Genomic DNA, 20,881 nt, shown 5'->3' with positions numbered 1-20,881 from the left:
GTTCTTAATTGAACTATTTCACATTCATATAATGACACATTCTTTCTAGCAATACATTCACTACACGGCTTCCAGCTGCTTCAGTTTACCTGGCAGTACAGCCACAAAAACTTTTAAGATGGAAAGCAAAACATTCAGAACTAATTTTAGTTTACCTCCAAGGTAGTGTTAGCAGCAATGAGAAAGATGGTGCATATACAAAATGTGAACCTTCCCTCATTTATACCTATCACAACACTCTACACTCTAATTCTTGTGGTCAGAAGGTGTGAAAATTAGTGAAATTTATAGAAGAACTATAATTCTACACAATGATAACTATGAAATCCATAGGAAAGTTTAAGAATGGGGTTGAAAGATTCAAAGCAGGGCAGATGAGTGTGTTTATGATGTATATTCTGGGTGACCATCAAATATAACACATTGATGTTAACATGCAGATCAATGAGTGTACCCAGGGCAACCTAAGATTCAGCACTGATGAAACTGCATCTGAAACAAGCATGTCATGGAAATATATGTGGCTTAGGGCTCAAACAAAAGTATTCTGTTGATGGAATATAGGAACGTATGAACTGTCAGACCAACTGCAATGAAAAGTTTGGTGCTTATGTATAAAATAACATGTCTTCATCTACAATGTATTATTGTATCTAAACATATAATTAAAATTGCCTGTATTTTTTTATTTACCTCTGTATATGCCTAAAGTGCAACAACAATGAAATGAACATACAACTATCAATCACATCTACAACACAAGAGGCTGATGTATCATTCAGCTTTTGGGGTACAGACATGATGAAGCTAAATCACAAAGGCCAAAGCTATACATCAGACACAGGACAAGAAACCTGCCCATAAACTCTGTAAAAACTTATATATATATATATACACAATTGTGTATACATTTAGGGTGGCACTGATTCCTGTATACAAAAGTATTCACTGAACAAAGCTAATGAAGCTGCAGTAGGAGTCAATGACATATTGACATATCTGCACTGTTATGTGACTCTGAATTTAACTGTAGATAACATATGTTCGTACACAATTAACATCTGTTTAACTGTGTATGTTATGAATATGTATGTCAATTTGCAGTCCTGAACAAAACATTAGCATTACTGATCAGTGGGTGACAACACAGCTAAGACAATTAATTTCTTTTTCTGAAAATACTATCACATGTTAGTGACCAGACAAAGAGTTTTAATTGATGATTGGATTTAATGGACTCTTATAACTCATATTTAAAAGTAATTACAACCATTTCACAAATCCATGCACTCTACAGACTGCTGTAACACAGCATGTGTGAAGTCTGTTAATAACCGTCATTTCTTCAGATTGCTTTTCTCAGATAAGAAGATAAAATTTTAAAATAAATTCAAATACATTAACATGGCGTTTATTTAAAGCAAAGAGTTCAATAGAATTAAAAAACTAATGAAGGAAATTAACTCATCAGTGCAACCTACAAGTACTGAATAAGAAACAGCATGGGTTAATTAAAAACCTGGCATACACAGGCTTATGATTTGAAAGTTACAGGGACAATGTAACAAATTTCAAAATAGTCATACCTATGTCACTTGTAAGAGAAACTTGTCTTGTATGAATGAAGAGAACAAATCATTCTTCTGTTTCATATCATATGAGATGAAGCAGATCAAAAAGTGATGAACCTTTGTCTCTTGGGCTGCTTTTACCAATGGTCACAACATGCTTACTCAATATTACAGCTTGCAATAAATTTGGTTACAGCAAAAGGTAAAAGCAAAAGTACCTACTCCAAAACACCACTCCACAGAAGGTATAAAGTTTACAGAAGTACAGTTCCATGCCATTTAAACCTTTACTGACTGAGTTATCTTAGCTCATAACAGTGTGTTTAAAAATGGCAATTCTGAAAAGATGCAATAAATAAATATAAGAAGGCTAAAAAATATCAACGCAACAAAAGTTCAACAAAAAGACAGCATCAAAAGCCCATGAGATGACACAGCAGAGTTAAAGATTTCAATGCTATTATCACGCTTAATCAATTGTTATTAAATGTGTAGAAACATGAAAAATACCATCTTCTGGGATGTGACACCATGTAGTTTCATAGATCGGTACCAAAATCCCTCTAAAACCTTGGTATCCATTTACCAAACTACATGGTGTCACATCCCAGAAGACAATAATCTTCACAGTCACGGCCATGAAAACCTCAAATTAGAAACACATTTCATTCCAAAATGTTCTGGTACATTGGCTGAGAAACACTACTTTAATCAACATAACTTACCATCTTAATTGGAGTGGTTTGAATAAGTACAGTCTCTGTCAACTGTGCATCTGGAGGCTCTGCAACTGACACACCTTTTCTTGCCAGAGCTTGGATGATACCACAGTGGTTAAGGTTGTGGTAGTTGGGGTCTGAATAGATGTTTGCAAGACCAAGGCAGTAAAGCTCTGCACTGGCAAGTGAATGGACTATTTGTGGTTTCAAATATTCTTGATCCTAAAAGGAAGGAAACATAACCACTTACAAAATATAGCGCAATGAATGTAGACATCTTAACTAGAAACTTCGTAAAATTTGTAGGTTAACAAGTTTTTCCATAACCAAAAACACCTAATTTCTCTAGACTGACAGTAACATAAAATCTCTCAATGTTTCCCCAAAATGGAAACATACAAAATTTCCTATAAAATGACAAAAATGTAACGTCTACAGATTTAATACAATTATTGTGTTTCTGGACATTATCCATCATCCTGTTTCATTTATTTAAATCGCATAACGTTTCAGAGACTGGATTCTGTCTCCGTCTTCAGGTGAATCCTACTCATTTGGTACCACTCAATACAGCTAGTCCCTTATCTCCGGATCCTAGCACCAAGACAAGATAGGATACATAAACCCAGCACAGCAGAAACCATTTGTGAGAGTTAAGACAAACATTAAAAACATAAAAAAAAACTCCACACATGAGGCCTAGCACCTGTTTCCATGCACTATTTCATGACTGCTGCTGTTAAAAATTTCAGTGCAATCAAAACAGAAGACATCACTAAAGAGACACCAATATAAAAACATAATTTCACACACAATCTACACTGGACAAGCTGCAGTTTTCTGACATCTGCTGTGATAATGGGAGTCCAGATAGGAAAGATGTCCAACCTGGGCTGACTGATCAGATGATCTACCAGAGACATGTGAGCAGATTACCTGTATTTCCTGTAGGTGGTGTCTGGTTCAATCTGTAAAACCTTCACTCCTTTCCAACATATTCCATGGCATTCTGTGCATGCATGTTGGGTTGACTGAAACGGTTTCCGATGTGTCTCAAATTCTCACAGATACCCTTAACATATACGACAATGACTGTGTCCATCTGAAGAAGAACAGTTTCTTCTCAATTGCTTCATGGAGTCAACAAATTCTTGTGGGTATTCATCAAGCATCAGATCATGCCTTGTGTTCTCAATTTCCTTGCTGGAATCCTTCTGATCCTGGATCTACTGATCAAACTATGACTGACTCCCTTTTTCACTTGATGTTGGTGATTCGACTTAAAGTGCAGATAACCTGCATGAGCAGATTTCTGGAACACTTGCATGATCCACCTAGGACCATGAAGATAGGGAGTAGCTCTATCAACTGAGCCCCACTGAGTGGGTTCAACCTGAAGATGGAGACAGAATCCAGTCTCCAAAACTTTCTGTTTTAAATAAAAAAACAGGACGATGGATATGTCCAGAAACACAGTGACTGTATTAATATGTCATTGTCACAAAGTTTTAGATCTTGTCTACAGGTTTGTCAGTTTGTCCCCAAACTAGAAACAAAACTCTCCACAAACAACAATGTAACAATAACAGGTCCATAAATCTGTCCCCACAAACTCCATAAAATACGCATGCTAAAGTATCCTTCAAATATGCTTTTTCTGTACATCCCACTAATGGCTCTTCATAATTTCCACTGGTGAAAACTGAAACCATTAATTTTACACCGTGCTTATATTCCAGCAAAGGTTTATTTGCAAAATGAAACTGTATTAATAAAAGAAGTACACCAGCAAATGTTGGTAAAAGATTAAATGACAATTATATGAAGTGGTAAAACTGGGTGACAAGGCTATAAGATATTACAGAAAATAAACCATGGTCCAAAAGCAAGCAACAGAACTCAGTGAAATGTACAAGATTCTTATCCCAGACAGTACTATTTTCTACTGCAGCACTACCCGAGGTGAACTATAATCCTACACCCTTCTCATACTCTTTATTGCTAGGAGTGCAATTGCAGTAAAGTTACCAGAAAATGCATAAAAATATACATAGTCATCTATTCTTTGTAAAAATTCTAAAAAAAATGTCATTAGTTAAAAAAAGGCAGTCTCAGATTTACAACTAAACTCCAATATTTTTCAGAAACATATTCCTTATACTACGCGTTCATATGTATGCTTTTCTTGCACGGATATAACATCACAGGAATAACTAAAAACAAAGCAAAATATTACCTCCTGATCACGATAGAATGGTTCCCTTAAGTTCTCTGGAACCTTGTTGTTGTATGCCTTTGAAAGAAGCCATTTCACTGATGCCCTCTGTTTGGCCTGAAAAAACAAATGTATCACTTCATATTTTATGCTTACTCATTATTACAGATATAAGACCAAGCAGGATGACAGAGCGGTGATGGTCCAGACTCATATTCAAGAGTGTGCTCAAATCACATCTTCGCTGAGACATAGGCTATCCATGACTGAGGTTCTTCATGGTTCTCCTCATTGACTGCAGTAAAATTACAGGATAACTACCTGAATCAAGCCACAGTTGTTTTCTTATAATACCTTTCCAGTTTATCATTAATCAACCACTGTACCATTCTACCTCTTTATATCATGATTTTGCGCTGCACTGTGATGATAATACGAGAACATATACACAGTTTTCTTTGCATTTGTGTCCAGACTCACCTCCTTACTAGTGCCAATTAGAGTTCCTATGTTTTTCTTTATGGTACCTATGTTATCTCTTAATAGATATACATCATCATCATCACAGACCAGTAGCTGATGTGCCCCACTTAATTCCAGTCCCATCTGGTTTTCCTGACCTTCCTAATGAAATATTCTGAAGCAAAGTTAAAAAGCAGTGATGATAAGGCATCTCCTTGTTTTAGACCATTTTGGATATGAAAATTATCAGACAAATGTTTACCTATAAAGTCTTTAATAAAGGTTTCATTTAAACACATTTTAAGCAGCCTAACTAGTTTCAGGGGTACCCAAAACTCTAGGAGAATACAATACTTCCCTCCTAACTGAACCATAGGCTTGTTGAAAGTCTAAGATTAGCTGATGTACTGTCTCACTGGACTCCCATCTTTTTCTCCAATATCTAATGAATGCAAAAAAGAAAACTGTTAATCTGTTATGTCGAAACCCACACTGATTATCCCCAATAATCTTGAGAGAAGGATATTGGTTAAAATTTTGTATGAAGTTGACAGAAGTGATATCCCATGATTATTACTACAATCTGTTCTATCACCCTTTTTGTGAACTTGAACAATAATAAACTCCTTCCATTGATCAGGCAATTCTTCCTTATTCCATACAGAATTAATGAGCTTTTGCCTCCTGTTTGAATTACTTCTGCTGGAACTTGATCACAACCTGGCGATTTGTACCTTTTCAACTTTGCAACAGCAATTTCAACCGGAAAAAGAACTAGGATCAGGTTCTAACAGCTCAGATGTATGTACTTCTATCTGCCTAACATCACTGACCTTATGTACATTCAATAACTGAGAGAAGTAGTTTTTCAACCTATCCAAAATGCAGTGGGAATCTGCAAGCAGTCACCATTTTCATCCTTAACTAAATTACTTCTAGGTTGGTAACCCCTTTTAAATTCACTTATTCCTCTATACAGGTCTCTAATGTTCTTGTTCTTACTGTTCATTGCAATTCATAACTATTAGGCTTATTTTGGACTCTATCCATCGTCTGGTATATAGAAGACAAAAACCACAACATTTCGGAAACTGGATCTGAGGACGGAGACAGAACCAGTCTCTGAAATGTGGTTTTTGTCTTCTATATACCAGACGCTGGACAGAGTCCAAAATAAGCCTAATAGTTCTGTACAGCATACAATCTCATCAGAATCTTTTCAAGTCTATTTGTTCATTGCAAGCTCATTAATTTCATCTTTCAGATATTCCCTCTTTTTATTCCTGAAATGCATGTCACTAAAAAAATAAAAACCCTTCCAGCAATTCTCATCCTAACATTTTCCAGCATCTCTTTTCCTGACAAACTGGTATACAGAAATTGTCCTCATTCCCTCAACTATCTGACCATGCCCTACTGGATGGCACCTAGTTCTTTCACGTCTCATTCATTGCCCACTGTCAGACCCACATAAGGGCTACCTAACTTTGCCAAAGGCATTAACCATGAAGACGGCAACTGCAATATTTGCTGAGAACATAAATCAACTTTCTACATAGCTTATTCTCATGGGCAGAAATTGTATATTAAAATAAATGAATTAATATACTGTCCCAGTTACTTAACTGGGACAGTTAAGCAAGACTGTCCCAGTCTTGCTTAACATCAACAGATCTTTACATTCAAGGCTGTTTTCATCAGGAAAATGTGAGTACAACTGTCTTAAAATATACCAGGAATGTTTCCACCCACATCCATTCTAATTTCTTATTCACAGTCACCTCAGCAACCGCAAAACTAATTCAATAGAACAGAATCATTTTTTGGAATCTGACAGTCGCTCAGCTAGTGAAGAGATTTTCTATGGAACCACAACAGTCCATTACTATGTTGACACCATAACTCAATACTGGAGTCCTTTAGAAGTTGGTATCCATGTACCCGGTCAAGATATCCGCCATATTTTATGAAATTCAAATGTTTATTACCGTGTTCACAACAGATTGCCACTGGTCCCCATACTGAGCCAGATGAATCCAGTCCACAATGCTCCATCATATTTCTTTAAGACTCGGTTCAGTATTATCCTCCCATCTATGCAAAAGTCTTCATAGTGGTCTGCTTCCTTCAGGTTTTCCTATAAGAACTTTTTATGTATTTCTCTTATCCCCCACACACGCTATCCTGTCTATCTCATTCTCCTTCATTTGATCATCCTAATAATATCTGAGGAACACAAATTATGAAGTTCCTCATTACATAATTTTCTCTAGACTCCTGTTACTTCCTCCCTCTTAGATCGAAATATCCTGCTCTCGCTCTATCTTGCACCATATGAATTCGGCCAACGCCCAACATCCAATTACTTCATGATCCACTTCAATATACAGCCGAGGAAGCGTCGTTAAAATAATAAAAATGATGCATTTCGACGTCACTGAATAGGTGTGGTGAGAAGAGACTTGTATTTGGGAGGTACCCAAATAAAATCCTGTTCAGGTTATCAACTATACCGGTCACAATTTTCTGTGGTTCTCCTCAAGCACTCCAAGCGGGACATCTTGAAATAGGCCACGACTGCCTCTTTCTAAACTCTCTGCCTACTCGCCATTCTTGACCACCTTTATTTTTCATACATTACTACACATAACAACCACAAATGAAACGGCATCATTATACAATAAAAGGAACAATCACTTAGATGCTGCTTTTAATAATATTTAATGCAAAATGGGGCTTAAAAATTAGATTTCAATGTCTCGTAGAGTATCTTGAGCCAATAAATATAAAAACTGGAGATCTGGTATTCTAGTAGGAAACTGGTAAGTGGTAATACTCAGTCCTAATTCTCTCGAATGATATCAAGCCTGGACACAAGGTTGGTCAGCTTCCTACATGCATTCACCTTGCACTGCAACATCAGAGCTGAAGAACAGCCTAAGTGACACTGTTTCCACCTGTTTATTCTTCTGGCTTTAGAGCACATTAACAGAGTTAAACTGAAAAAATTACCATGAATTAAATCCGTGGAATAATATGAATATTGTGAAGTAAAGCAAAACACTGATACAATAATGGCGAATGTGAGACATGGGTGTAGCATAGAAGTGTGCGCTTCAATTTTCTATGGTCGCCTTTATGCCTAAAGAATGGGATGGGCTACTGGTGCCGAATTTTCAATATCCTTGCAAGGGAATAAATGTATCCATACAAATATACAGCCAGTCATTTCAGTAAATTTCAGTATGTGAAAGTGAATCCTTAGTTTCAAACCTGTATCACCTTGAAGCCCACGAAAGGGGCTTCTGGTATCGACTTTCCAATCCCCCCTTAATAAGCCTGAATCTGCCAGTCCAAGTCATCTGACTTAATCTCAGCACTAGGGAGAAGCACTTAAATCCAATCTGAGGTAGCCTTTAAATCTGAAGAAGACGTCCTCCAGTACAATATTTCCAGTGCCCTTAACTAACTTGTGAAGCAGTGCGCCCTTCAGGAGCTGAAAGTACCTCAGCTGAACAATAAATTCTACAACTCATGTAGAACAGAGTCCCAGCCACTGGACGCCATCCTGGGCAAGCTGTCTTATTGCTTTAACACTACGCCTGGTCTCCCAAGTGGTCTCTTCCTTCTAAGTCTGCCCTTACAATCCCATGTCCCTTTAACTGAATCTCGGCAGTGGGCAGTAGGGTGTACCTACATTCATGCTAAGCCCACCTTCACGCGCGAAGGAAGGGCCTCGGTACATAATTTTCAATGTCCCTCAACGAGACAGAATCTGGAGACATAAGCAAGCTGTGGGATCTTCACGAAATATGAGAAGGATGTACTAATTCCCACACAAATAAGTAATCAAATTTTTGTTCCCGGTTCTTCCAAACATGAGTAATAAAGAAATCGTACATGAACTCCAAAGGCGGCGCTTTTCTTTCCGCATAAATATCCTAATATGACTTCACGACACGTGACAACTGCTGGCCGCTCAGACGAGGGCGAGCTATCTGCCTTGTATGGCGATGAGTAGTGAAGCAATACTCGAGCCGCTGACCACTTCGCTTAGAAGCCGCTCCCATCCCTACTCCATTCAACAATTCCCTTTTTCCTCCCCGGTTGGCCTTCCTTATATATTGAGTTCGTCAGTTCAAGTTTACGATCAAATAGCAACGATACGGTAAGGGGGGAGCGTACTAACCAGAACCATGAGCAACTGAATACGACTTAACCTACTTTACTGCCACAAGCAACACAGATGGAATAAAGCGTAAGTTTCCATAAGTGGAAAATGGAAAGTTTTGTTAGCAGACTGTGTGGGCATTTTGGAAGCCGATACAACATGCAATAAATCCACTGAAGGTCACACCTACGTTCATCTCGGCTTCGTCTTCTCTTGAATGAGTCCATCTATATAATGACTGGATAGAAATACTGTGCCGCAAAGTTGAGTCGTGGACTGTATGTGAGTTACACTGCGTGGGGTTCCTCATGCGTGAGGTAATCACAGTATGAATATTGAGGCGTTGCACCAAAAGGACATCTGGGTCTCGAATATGTGAATACACCAAATCGAAACCGCTATCATCTACTTTCTATGGAAAATCACGAGAGGCAAAGTCTAGGTGCAGATGCGGGTGTGTGTGGGACGGACAGCCCTAATCAGCCGATCATCTGTTCACTCTGCCTGATCACGGTAGGATCGGTCCGGATCGGAGGGACCTAATCGGCCAATTATGTTCTCTCTGCCTGCCCACGACAGGATCGGTCTGAGTGCGGGTGTGGGACTTAATCAGCCAGACATCTGTTCTCTCCGCCTGATCACGGCAGGATCGGTCTGGGTGCTAGTGTGGAACGGAGAGACCGAATCAGTCACCTGCTCTCTATGCCTATTCTAGAAATACGAGGTCTGGGTGAAGGTGCCGGTGGAACGGAGTGACCGAATCAGTCAATCATCTGTTTCTATGCACATTCACGGGAATCGAAGTCTGGGTGTGAGTGTGAAATTCAGACGCAAAACTGGATCCTTTACTGTCTATGAGGATTAACTAGAGGCGAAATCTAAGGCCACGTATGAAACTGAGATACTGACAGTATTCCAATTGTTTCGTATAGAATGCACTGTGTAATCGATTGGTACTATGAGTTTACATGCAAATTAATATTCAATTATTTTCAAGCGTTGATATGAGTCAAATGCTTTCATTTACTCCTTTTTCCACGTAACTTCATCAGCCATCTCCGCGGCCATTTCACCTCCTCGGTCTAAATGAAATGTTTAAAACATGTTGAATATTCACTGTATTTAAATTCTTACCAGATAAAATCAAGACAATATTTAACGCTGAGTATTAATCAACATGATAGCAGTTTGGGAGGTAATTTTAGTTACTTCCAACAATAATTTCCTATTGGTATTAATATTAAAATCAAATGGTTGAAGTCACACAGAAATTTAGTTTTCAAACATGTTTCCTTTTATATGAAGGTAATAGCGCTTACACGGACTGAGGAAAAGGTCTGGACATTATAACATCTATCTACTCATATGCCCTGAGAACTGAGGCGGTGTGTTCCTCCGACATGTTGCTACCTACCTCCTGGACTCGCTGTGTCATAACTCAGAAGACCACAACACATTTGAACACCATTCCGGCATAAAATCATTCTATATCGCGGGTTAAACATGACCTAAATAATTTATTACCTGGGACATACATACTACTATATTCAGAAATGTGGTGACGTCTTAAAAACCTATATTGTGTGAATTTGCAATTTATTACACTCTTATAATTACGAAATTTTAGCGTGTTCTCATATTGTAGGTACGGCTTTCAAAATTAATCTAAAATCCTGAAAACATATTTTCACGTGTTCGACTTGGTCTGAGAACGCCTTTCGCTATTTCGTAATATGGTGGAGGTGATAATTCTGTGTAGCAAAGCACTTCTGAGCAACTAATAGTTGCTCATCTTGTCAACAAATTTCCCACGTTTTATGGAACAGAAGGTGCTGTATCGTGTCCTCAAGCGTTTGCCATTGGTCCCTATCTTAAGACAAACGGACCCAGCACATACCCTCCCATCTTCTTTCTTTTAGCCCCCTTTCAATATTACCTACTATCTACGCCACTCAAATGCTCTCTTTCCTTTCGGTTTTCCGAACGAAACTGTACCCATTTCTCGTCGCTCCAGTGCGAGCTACAAGACTCGTCCACTTCGTTTTCGTTTTCTTCTAGATTAACCTCACGACTTGAGTTCAACATAGCTTCTGTGCCTTCCCTTATGGTATTTACGTTTTTGCACAACACATTATCATCAACAAACACGGAAGATCGCGTGTCCCATTTTGTTCCAGTCCCTATTGGCTTTCTTGGATCCTCCTTGTGACATGTTCTTGGGAAAAGTCGAAGAGAAACATCGATACATCTCATTTCGGGCCACCCTGAATGGGAAATGTATGTAGCAGAGATTTACCTACATGGAACTTACTCTATGTTTTGTTCAAACACGTTTTAATTAGCCAAAATGGTTTCATAAATAACGAAATAATGAGAATATCGTACATTTCTTCTTAACTGCACCACATGTTTTCTTGAAGTCTACAAATGGCTATCTACTGTTCCACAGTACTCTGATTTTTTCTACAGTATTCATGAGAGCCCAATATCTGATCAGCAGCTGATCTACTACGTCGAAATTCACAGGGATGACGCCCAATAATGTTGTCTATGTATGTATGGTGTTAACCTTGAGAGGAAACTGGAACAGAACCGTGCATGTAGCTCACAACACTGATATTTCTAGACAATTACTACAGTCAGATTTATTGTACTTTATAAATGAATAAAATAATACATCCCTCCCACTGCTGTAGCAATTTTTCCGTGTTCCAAACGCAATTAGGCAGTTTGTAGATCTCAGAATATAACGTTTTACCTCCTGCTTCAATCAATCCTACTGGGACCTGCTTTTTACCTGGAGACTGATACCCTAAACAGTAATCTCAACCTCAAAATTACTATGCACAGGTATTAACAGCTCAGCTGTATGGATTTCAGGCTGCCTAACGTAGTTAACACCATGTACACTACCGACAGAACAAATTCTTCCACCTAACCAAAATGTTGTGGGGATCTCTAATCAGACATCCTTTCTCATTCGTTACTTTTATGTCTGTACAAGGTTCGATTTCACTCCATGGCTTCAGGCAGCAGACTGCTACAACTTGCATTTATTTATTTATTTATTTATTTATTTACTTAGCATCTCTGTCAAGATTACGAAATATACAGAATCGAATAACAAACAGAACGATTAGCAAATAATGAATCTGAAAGGATATGCGAGCAAGCGGTCGTTGTCTAAGTTGAGGTACATCCTGACACCTAACTGCAGGGTCTGAGGGATCGTGCGAAAAACCTCAGTCACGACAGCCGGTCTCCGGGCCGAGATTTGAAACTCAGACCTCCAAAATAAGAAACGACTGGAACTCCACAATTTATAACATGAAGGAAATCAAATGTTTCATAGCAATTCGCGAATAAGAATAACAATACAATTTAAATATGTCTGTATTCCACTGAAATCCTAAAGAATCTCCATAGCAGTAACAAAAACAGAGGAAGAAAAGAACACACATATTTGGCTTTAAAGTCACTGATGATACCCGCTCCAAACACCACGAAGTTCTAAATGACAATTTCCCAAAACGATAATATCCTTGTACTCCACAAAAAAACCGGTTGTACTACATTTATTATTGTGCCCTTTGTATATCCCGTACCAGTCAATGGAGAACGAAAGAAGGTTAATAACAACAACAACAACAACAACAACAACAACAATAATAATAATAATAATAATAATAATAATAATAATATGTTTTCTAAATACCAAAGATCAATATTAGATCACAGTTATTTTAAGGGCATTTTGAAAACCGTCTATTTGTTTCGTCATGTGCGTTCGTTCCGGCCGCATTAACAGGGTTCAAACTACCTGACCGAATCCAAACTCGATTCTGCACTCCTCCACTAAATGTTGTTACGCCATTTTGATTCTTGTTTAATTAGATCGCTTAAGGACCACATGGCTTACGAACCTATACGAATTTACATGCATACTTCTGGGTCTTTGGACAGATTTTGATAGAACTTAGTATAACCCTGCAATATGGATTTTGCTTGTCTTCTGACTTTGTCGAAGGGTTCAAAATAAGTACGTTAAGTGCTCAATTGGGCCCTTTAACAATGTGAGCCTTAAAATGAATTAAAGGTAATGAAACTTGCATGTGGAAACTCTATTTGAGCAAGGAAATCTGTCGGGAAACAAAAGCACAGAATACGAAGTAAATGTTCACTACTCGCCACTGGAACGCAGAACAAAAATACAGTAACGACTACTAAAAAAGGCAAAAGTTTTTTTTTTTCGAAAATATGTAAAAATTCAAATATTTTGGAAACACGGCAAGATATAGAAAGCAATGTCACGAAAGAATGAGGAGCAAATTACATTAGGGTAATGCTTGATAACATTCACTTTAGAATATGTTCTCTTCTGTCCAAAAATGTGGAGATTAAAACAAAAGTACATTTTTACCTGTTGCTTTGTAAGGTCGTCGAACTTGGCCTCTCCCTAATGAAGGAATACAGAGTGAGAGCGAGATTTCGGCGTTCGGCTCAGAAACAGATTGCTAGTGTTTGAGAAAAGGATGCCGAGGAATATATTTGGCCTAAAGGCGCGTCCACATTACTCGTGCTCGCCAGGCTTGTACTCGTCGGGAGACTCGTCTGGCTTTAACTTGTGCTCGTAAATCTTCGTCCACACTACTTCAGTTGCTCGCCAGGCTTCGGCGCGTGAGGATCCGTATATTTTTACTCGTAGTGTGTATAGGCTGTAGTCGTGTTTTAATTTACTGGCTATAGTTTTTAAATTAAAAATTTTAAAGTTGCTTGTCTCGTGACTTGTCATATCGTCCACATTACTCGCGAGCATAGCGAGTCACACGAGCACGAGTAATGTGGACGCGCCTTATGAGTGAGGAAGTAACAGGTGAACTGTGAATACCGCACAGCGAAAGCCTCGTAATTTGTATTATTCATCAAGTAGGAGTATCATGATAAAATCGCGAAGGATGCGATGAGCAGCGAAAGAAGTATGTATACTTACGACAGATGGAAAATACATGCATAATTTTAATTGGAAAACCAGAAGTGAAGGGAGAACTAGGCATATAAGGGAGGATGCTATTAAAGGGGGGGGGGAAGTCGAAGTAAAGGTATCCCTGTAACAGGCCTTGGGGGTCCATAGGGTTGTGAGACGTCGAGGTTCCCATATTTTCTAGACAACAGGTTCACAGATGGCGGCAAGGTTGTCAGCCATACGCGCTGGCCGCCCGTTACCCCCAAGAACATTCCAAGAATACTCCTGGTACTCATTTTAAACGCCCCAGGTACCCACTAAACATGCGATTCGGGCTGGGCGCTGCTGAAAACTGAAAAATCCCGGTCCGTATCAGGAATCGAACCTCGATTCCTCAATCGTTCAGCCAGTAGCCCAGTCGCTATAATGACTGAGCTATCCCAGCACCCAGCTGAATACAGTCCACATTCTAAATAATGACTCATAGTCCTACCTGAGAAGCTGATATTTACTAAGCTCGTCAAGAATTTATCGGTATTTCATAAAACTTGAAAGTTCATGACCATGTTCACAAGATTTTGCCACTGGACGGAATCCTAAGCTGAATTCAGTCCACACCCACACATCCTAATTCTTTAAGATTCATTTTAATATTGCGCACCAATACAGGCCTAGGTACACCAAGCAGTCTGTTTCCTTCAAGTGTTCGAACTGAACTTCCGTACGGAGGACTCGTCTACTTCATGCGTGCTACATGTCCCGCCCAGCAAACCCTAGATTTGGTCACCCTAATAATGTATGATGAAGAGCACAGATTATAGAGCTCCACATTTCGTTAATTCCCTCCAATCTCCTGTTACTTCTATTTCTTTCAGGCTCTCTTCCACTATCCGCTTCAATGTACTACCTCCCATCTAAGCCTGAGTCTTTCATAGCGAACTCTTTGCTGCGGTTTTCCATGTTCGTGCTACAGGCCCAGCCATCTCATTATTGAGTTAATCATCGTAACAGTATTATGTGAAAAGGATAAATTATGAAGCCCCTGTATGAAGCCTGTGTACCCTCCATCTATGTTCTCCTCTTCCAAAAGCCATGTTTCCCATTCATTTAAACTGGTAACTCGAGGCCCGCTTTTCCCATGACGACTATGAAGACTGCTGCTGTCTTCTGTGATGTAGTACCGTGTTGTGTAGTATATGGTACCAGTGTTTCGGAGGAACCTGCTGCCCCCATCCTCGGTATATCTTACAATGTAGGCACCACGGTTTCTCCGTAACGCTGGTACCGGTTTACTAAACGGTGTCGCCTCCCAGAAGACAATAATCGTCAACCAATTAAATTATCGTACATTTCGATCTTTATAATTTAAAGAGAACGTGGAATTGTTGTACCGACGTAGCTAGCATGATGATTTCAGGATTTCAATCTCCTCTAATTTAAAAACAAATACTCTATCGTTGTGTTATTGTTGTCGTTCCTAATTATTTCATCCCACACGATTTATCAGCCAGTCTTACAGAATAAAAGTTTACGCTGTGCCTATACACCATGCCCTTAATGCTTACTGTTACAAAGGGCACAGATATCACGTTATATGCATTCTGAGCTAATGTCACAGACTACACGGCTTGCCGTTTCCTTTTGTGCGGCCCTTGAAATGAGGGCTGTTGCACAGTTCAATAAAATCTCGTTTTGATTGCGGGATAAAGCATTTTTAAACTGAATTCTTGTCTAGGGCCTCAGTGTCCTATGGCATTCCTCGCTAAAATAATTATGTCACGTTTTGCGCAACAATGGCTTGACTGAGAGACAGCTTTCAGAAACTGAAAATAGAATTTTATCTGCAACAGGTCAAACTCTTTTCTTTATACTGTAAACATTAACATCGAATTTCGTTTACAGTACGAAGTCTGCAACTTCCATTAGATCTCCAATTAACATTTTAGTGTCCAGTTATACACAGCGGCCCGACCTAGGACACTGGAAATATATTACTGACACTGAATTGATTTTCTGTGAGTACTTCTGGGTTAAAGAGAAATGAGTCGTGGACCTCACCCTCCACCCGTTTTATCTCCAGTGGGTGCGCCAACTTATCAATTACACAAGAAATATAACGTGTTAAATGTACAGGACTCTCGCAAGCCAACAAATGAAACTTTTCTTAAATCGAACTTGAATAGTACGGTATGGTGTGACAATTCAGTTCCTTAAGTCTTAAGAAATTTGGGGGCGATGGGCAAGAAAGTCTTCACTTGGTATGTTATCTGCAATGCAGGGATTCTGAACCGCTTCTGACAGCAACCTCATTTCTGGAACGTACTGCTCCGTTAAAATGCCAACTAGCTGAACAGGGTTTCTGAAATTTAGATATGAACAAAACAGCAAATACATATACTTTAAAATAATCAAGGAAATAGTGCCGGCATATCTCAAAAATGCAACTACATTCTATTTGTATGATTTGAGGTTTTCACGGCGGTGACTATGAAGAATGCCGTCTTCTGGGATGTGGCGCCGTGTGGATCTTGTGTAAACCGACGTTTCGGAGGAAAGAATCGCCTTCATCTTCAGGGTAGGAGGTAGGAGGCGATACTTTCCTCCTAAACGTCGGTTCACACAGGATCTACACGGCGCCACATCCCAGAAGACGGCATTCTTTATATTCTGTTTGTTCACCAAAGAAAATTATTGTCCCTGTTTTGCTTTTGCCTTAATATGAATCACAAAAGTATGTAAAACGAATACATCCATTTTCTGTTGGTTCACAGAAATGGAAAGCTGCGCCACTTTCTCAATCGTTGGGCTTGTGACAGCATGCGCACATTCGAGATTGTCTTCCACATTGAGTCTATTTCTGTGTTTGGTTTTATTTAAAGCAAACCTGGAAACACTACTTCACACCCGTAGGTATTTGTGAAGGGAACAGGGTTTTTCAAACCCATGTCTGCTATACTGAACACTTCACAAGTCTACGAAATCAAAATTGTGTTAGCCGTAGGGCTGAACACCCCGGTTTGACGGGATTGTTACCATTTTGATAAATTCGTCTTGTACAATATCTTGTATGCCTCCATCTTCAAATGTGCTGTTCTGATGAGCGGGGAGAGGGGAGTTCGTGTAAAATATTTTGATAGCTCTGCTGGTCAACGGAACAAACGATTTTCAATTTCTGAAAGTGAACTTTCACTCAANAGGGGAGTTCGTGTAAAATATTTTGATAGCTCTGCTGGTCAACGGAGACAATAAGACAATAAGAATGGGGCGACAATAAGAACTGACTCACGAATATCTCCTTGGCATACAAACTGACGATACTTCAATTGGTCCTTGCAGAAAAATATTCAATTTATTCAAAAGTCCGAACATATCTGTTAAATGCACCATCTGATCAATCTTCTCGGCTGTACTGAATACTCGAATTCCACATTCTCGTTTCTGTTGAAGAAAAACATTTAACAAAGACGACACGAAAAGAAACTTTGTACTTATTTCACCGACATCAGTAAGCTGGAGCCAGTCTGAAGGAACATTGGCGACTGACGGTACTAAATATCGGCGATTTCCAGCTCACGACCGAAAGTCACACCGACATCAGCGTGTAGGAACGATAGCCTTATGGGATCGGTGACTGTGTGAACTACATTTCTTATTACGCACGTATTCTAATGCATTTGACACCGGATAGTGTACGAGCACCTTTACACAGATGATGAGTAGGTGAACTTCACCCTCCAGCAGCGGGATCTCCGGTGAATGAGTCAACGTACCCGTTAAACAGGAAATATGTTTAACAGTATAAAACAGTAATTATGCATATTAAGAAATGCACATTGAGGTCTAATAATCTAATCGAATGGATACATAATGTCAAACAATTAAAACAGCATTAAAAATTAAATCTCTGTGTGTTTCTGCTCCACGTGTAATATCTGTCAAGACATCTGTTAGCTAAACAACTATCCTACCATGGGTAAACTCTGATGCATTAATTGTTATATTTTTCAATAAATTCAGTATTTAAAGGTGCTTGTGTCAACACGAGTCCTATGAAGAAACAATATACGATAAATGGCAGGTTCGATTTTTGTAGTTCATTCAACGACGCTCTCGGTAACTTATACTGGATGACAGCAAAGGATGCGGTTGTTGCATAATTTATTTTACTGTTCTGTGATATGCCTCGAGATACTGAAGGAAAACCACGAAAAACCTCGGCCAGGATAGTCGGTGACCCAGCCGAGATGCAGACCAGGGCATCTCCCAAATACAATTCAAACGCGTTACCGCTTCAGATAATTCTCTCGGCTCCTACTTTATTAAAGGCCAACCTACGAGTATATCTTCCATCAAAACATTCCTGACAGGTGGATGTCATACCGAAAAGTTCTGGAAAGACGAATAGTTCATACCGTCCCGCCCATAACATTCTATGTTCCTCTGTAACTAAAACGTAAACACTAAAACTACAGTTTTACCAGATATTTTGTACGAACGTGAAGAGTTCACTCACATTACAAGACCGAACACATACTGAGGGTGTCTGAGAACAGAACCCACTACGGGAGATCAAGTAACAGGAGAATGGAGGCAATTTCATGATATCATGCTTCTTCATTTGTTCTCTTCACGAGGTATTATTGACAGAGATCAAGTAACGGGAGAATGGAGACAATTTCATGATATCATGCTTCTTCATTTGTTCTCTTCACGAGGTATTATTGACAGAGATCAAGTAACGGGAGAATGGAGACAATTTCATGATATCACGCTTCTTCATTTGTTCTCTTCATTAGATATTATTATCAGGATGATGAAACCAAAGACGAGTTCTGCAGGAAGTACGCAGAGAGAGATGAGAAGTACCTATAAAATTTTGATCGGAAAACTTAAGAGTAAATACCACTTGGAATATCCCAGAATCTTACTGCCCCAACAAGACTGGGAATCAAGTGATCTGAGAAATTTAATTTTGAGGCTGACAGCTTGTTCAATCACAAGGAAATAAGACTTGAAATCAGCGGTAAACAGCGTTTATCCAGTTGTTTCACAAAGGGACAAGTCACTGAAGCTATACAGGACGTACTAATATGCTCTGCATATTAAAATTCGATGCAGTTTAAGCTCGCGAATGTTCTCAAATCAGAAAAGAGACTTGACTAGTTGACTGAATCCTGGGTTACTTTCGTACGACGATGAACATGAAAGAATGTGGAAGAAACCGGTCATGGACTCTTTTTTTTTTTTAAGATACACTCCAAGCAATTGCCTGCAGAAACCAAGAAAACCCACCAAAATCTTCGGGGAGGAAACCTGTCATATGAACCGAGACCCGGAATCGGGGCCCCCGGAACACGAAGTAGAAGTGCCATCTGACCGTCACATGATGTTCTATTGCAACAGTTATATTACAAAAGAGACTGGAGCAATACGTACCGCCTTGTTACTATCGGATGTTTTATTCCAGCTCAATTATAGTAACGCGACAGCTAAGGACATTGGTAGCAGTCAAACAAAAGCACGGACACACACTTAAAAAAATTGCGGAAACCATTATTTCTTCCTTTACGAACTACTGGAATGCACTGTATAAAACCCAAGGGCAATCCTACCCACGACAGAGTACACTGGAAGTCCTTTTAGATCAAGGTAACGTCAAGTACACAGACCTACTAAGAAAGACATAATTGTGTCTTTCTTAGCAGCATCTTTGTGACGAAATANGTTTGAAAATAATTCAACTATTCAAGAATATGTTACTGGCATATTTATTATTATTATTATTATTATTAGTAGTAGTAGTAGTAGTAGTATTTCTTTAGCCTTGGTCGTTTATCCAGAGGATCCGTCAAGGCCCGAGGTTTTTTGAACATTTTCATAAAAAGTTTATTTTTTATGGTGAGAAATTGTTAGCCCCAAGCCCAACCTCCAAGCTGGAGGACCACCCCTTGTCGGTTGTCCGCAACTGCTTATTCAATTTATTCGCAGCTTCCTTCCATACCTGGAGGACGCCTCCTCCAACCGCAACCTGAGGACGCGCCATGCCGTGGTGACATGGGTCCCACCTAAAAAAATTTAATTTTGCCTGTGGTTCTGTATGGGTGTGAAACTTGGTCTCTGATATCAAGGGAGGAACACAGACTGATGGTGTTCGAGAACAGGGTGTTCAGGAGAATATCTTAAATGATGAGACATCAAGTGACAGGATGTTGGAGAAAACTGAACAGTGACGAGCTTCATAATTTGTACTCTTCTCCAAGCATAATTGGAATAATTAAGTCAAGGGCAGGGTATGTAGTATGAATGGTGAGAAGAGGAATGCATATAGGATATTGGTGGGAACACCGGAAGGAAAGAGGCCAGTGGGATGACCAAGGCATGGATGGGTGGACCATATTAAAACAGATCGTTGAGAGAGAGGATGGGATGGTATGGATTGAATTGATCTGGCTCATGATAGGGACCACTGGAGGGCTCTTGTGAACATGGTAATGAACCTTCAGGTTCCAAAAAATGCAGGGAAATTATTGAGTAGCTGCAGAATTGGCAGCTCCTCAAGGACTCAGTTACATGAGTGAGTGAGTAAGTAGGTATTATTATTATTATTATTATTACACACCAATACCAAAACCTGCTACTGGTCACACTACTAAGCAAAATGAAACTTTTACAAAATTAATGTGTAAGAACATAAAATACAAAACTAAAAATTAATCCTTTCCCATATATTTTAAAACTGCAACATCAAGAAGCCACATAATTTAGTGTGTATTACATACA

The 20,881-nt window shown here is 39.2% G+C and overlaps 1 protein-coding gene across 5 annotated transcripts in view; it reads right to left on the bottom strand.

Moving 5' to 3' along the window:
* Window positions 1-20,881, bottom strand: part of LOC111862272 (patronin) — a 101,962-nt gene that overhangs the window by 78,320 nt on the left and 2,761 nt on the right. For all 5 annotated transcript variants that reach the window (XM_023847527.2, XM_023847524.2, XM_023847525.2 and 2 more), the window contains exons 2-3: window positions 4,527-4,622; window positions 2,297-2,512 (exon numbers count right to left, since the gene is read on the bottom strand). In XM_023847527.2, the coding sequence (XP_023703295.1) occupies window positions 2,297-2,512; window positions 4,527-4,622 (312 nt within the window). The remainder of the gene's footprint in view (window positions 1-2,296; window positions 2,513-4,526; window positions 4,623-20,881) is intronic.

The sequence above is a fragment of the Cryptotermes secundus genome, unplaced genomic scaffold (assembly GCF_002891405.2).
Source record: "Cryptotermes secundus unplaced genomic scaffold, Csec_1.0 scaffold88, whole genome shotgun sequence".
NCBI lineage: Eukaryota > Metazoa > Arthropoda > Insecta > Blattodea > Kalotermitidae > Cryptotermes > Cryptotermes secundus.
Note: the sequence above shows the minus strand (reverse complement) of the source record. Positions and strands in the feature narration are given on the sequence as shown.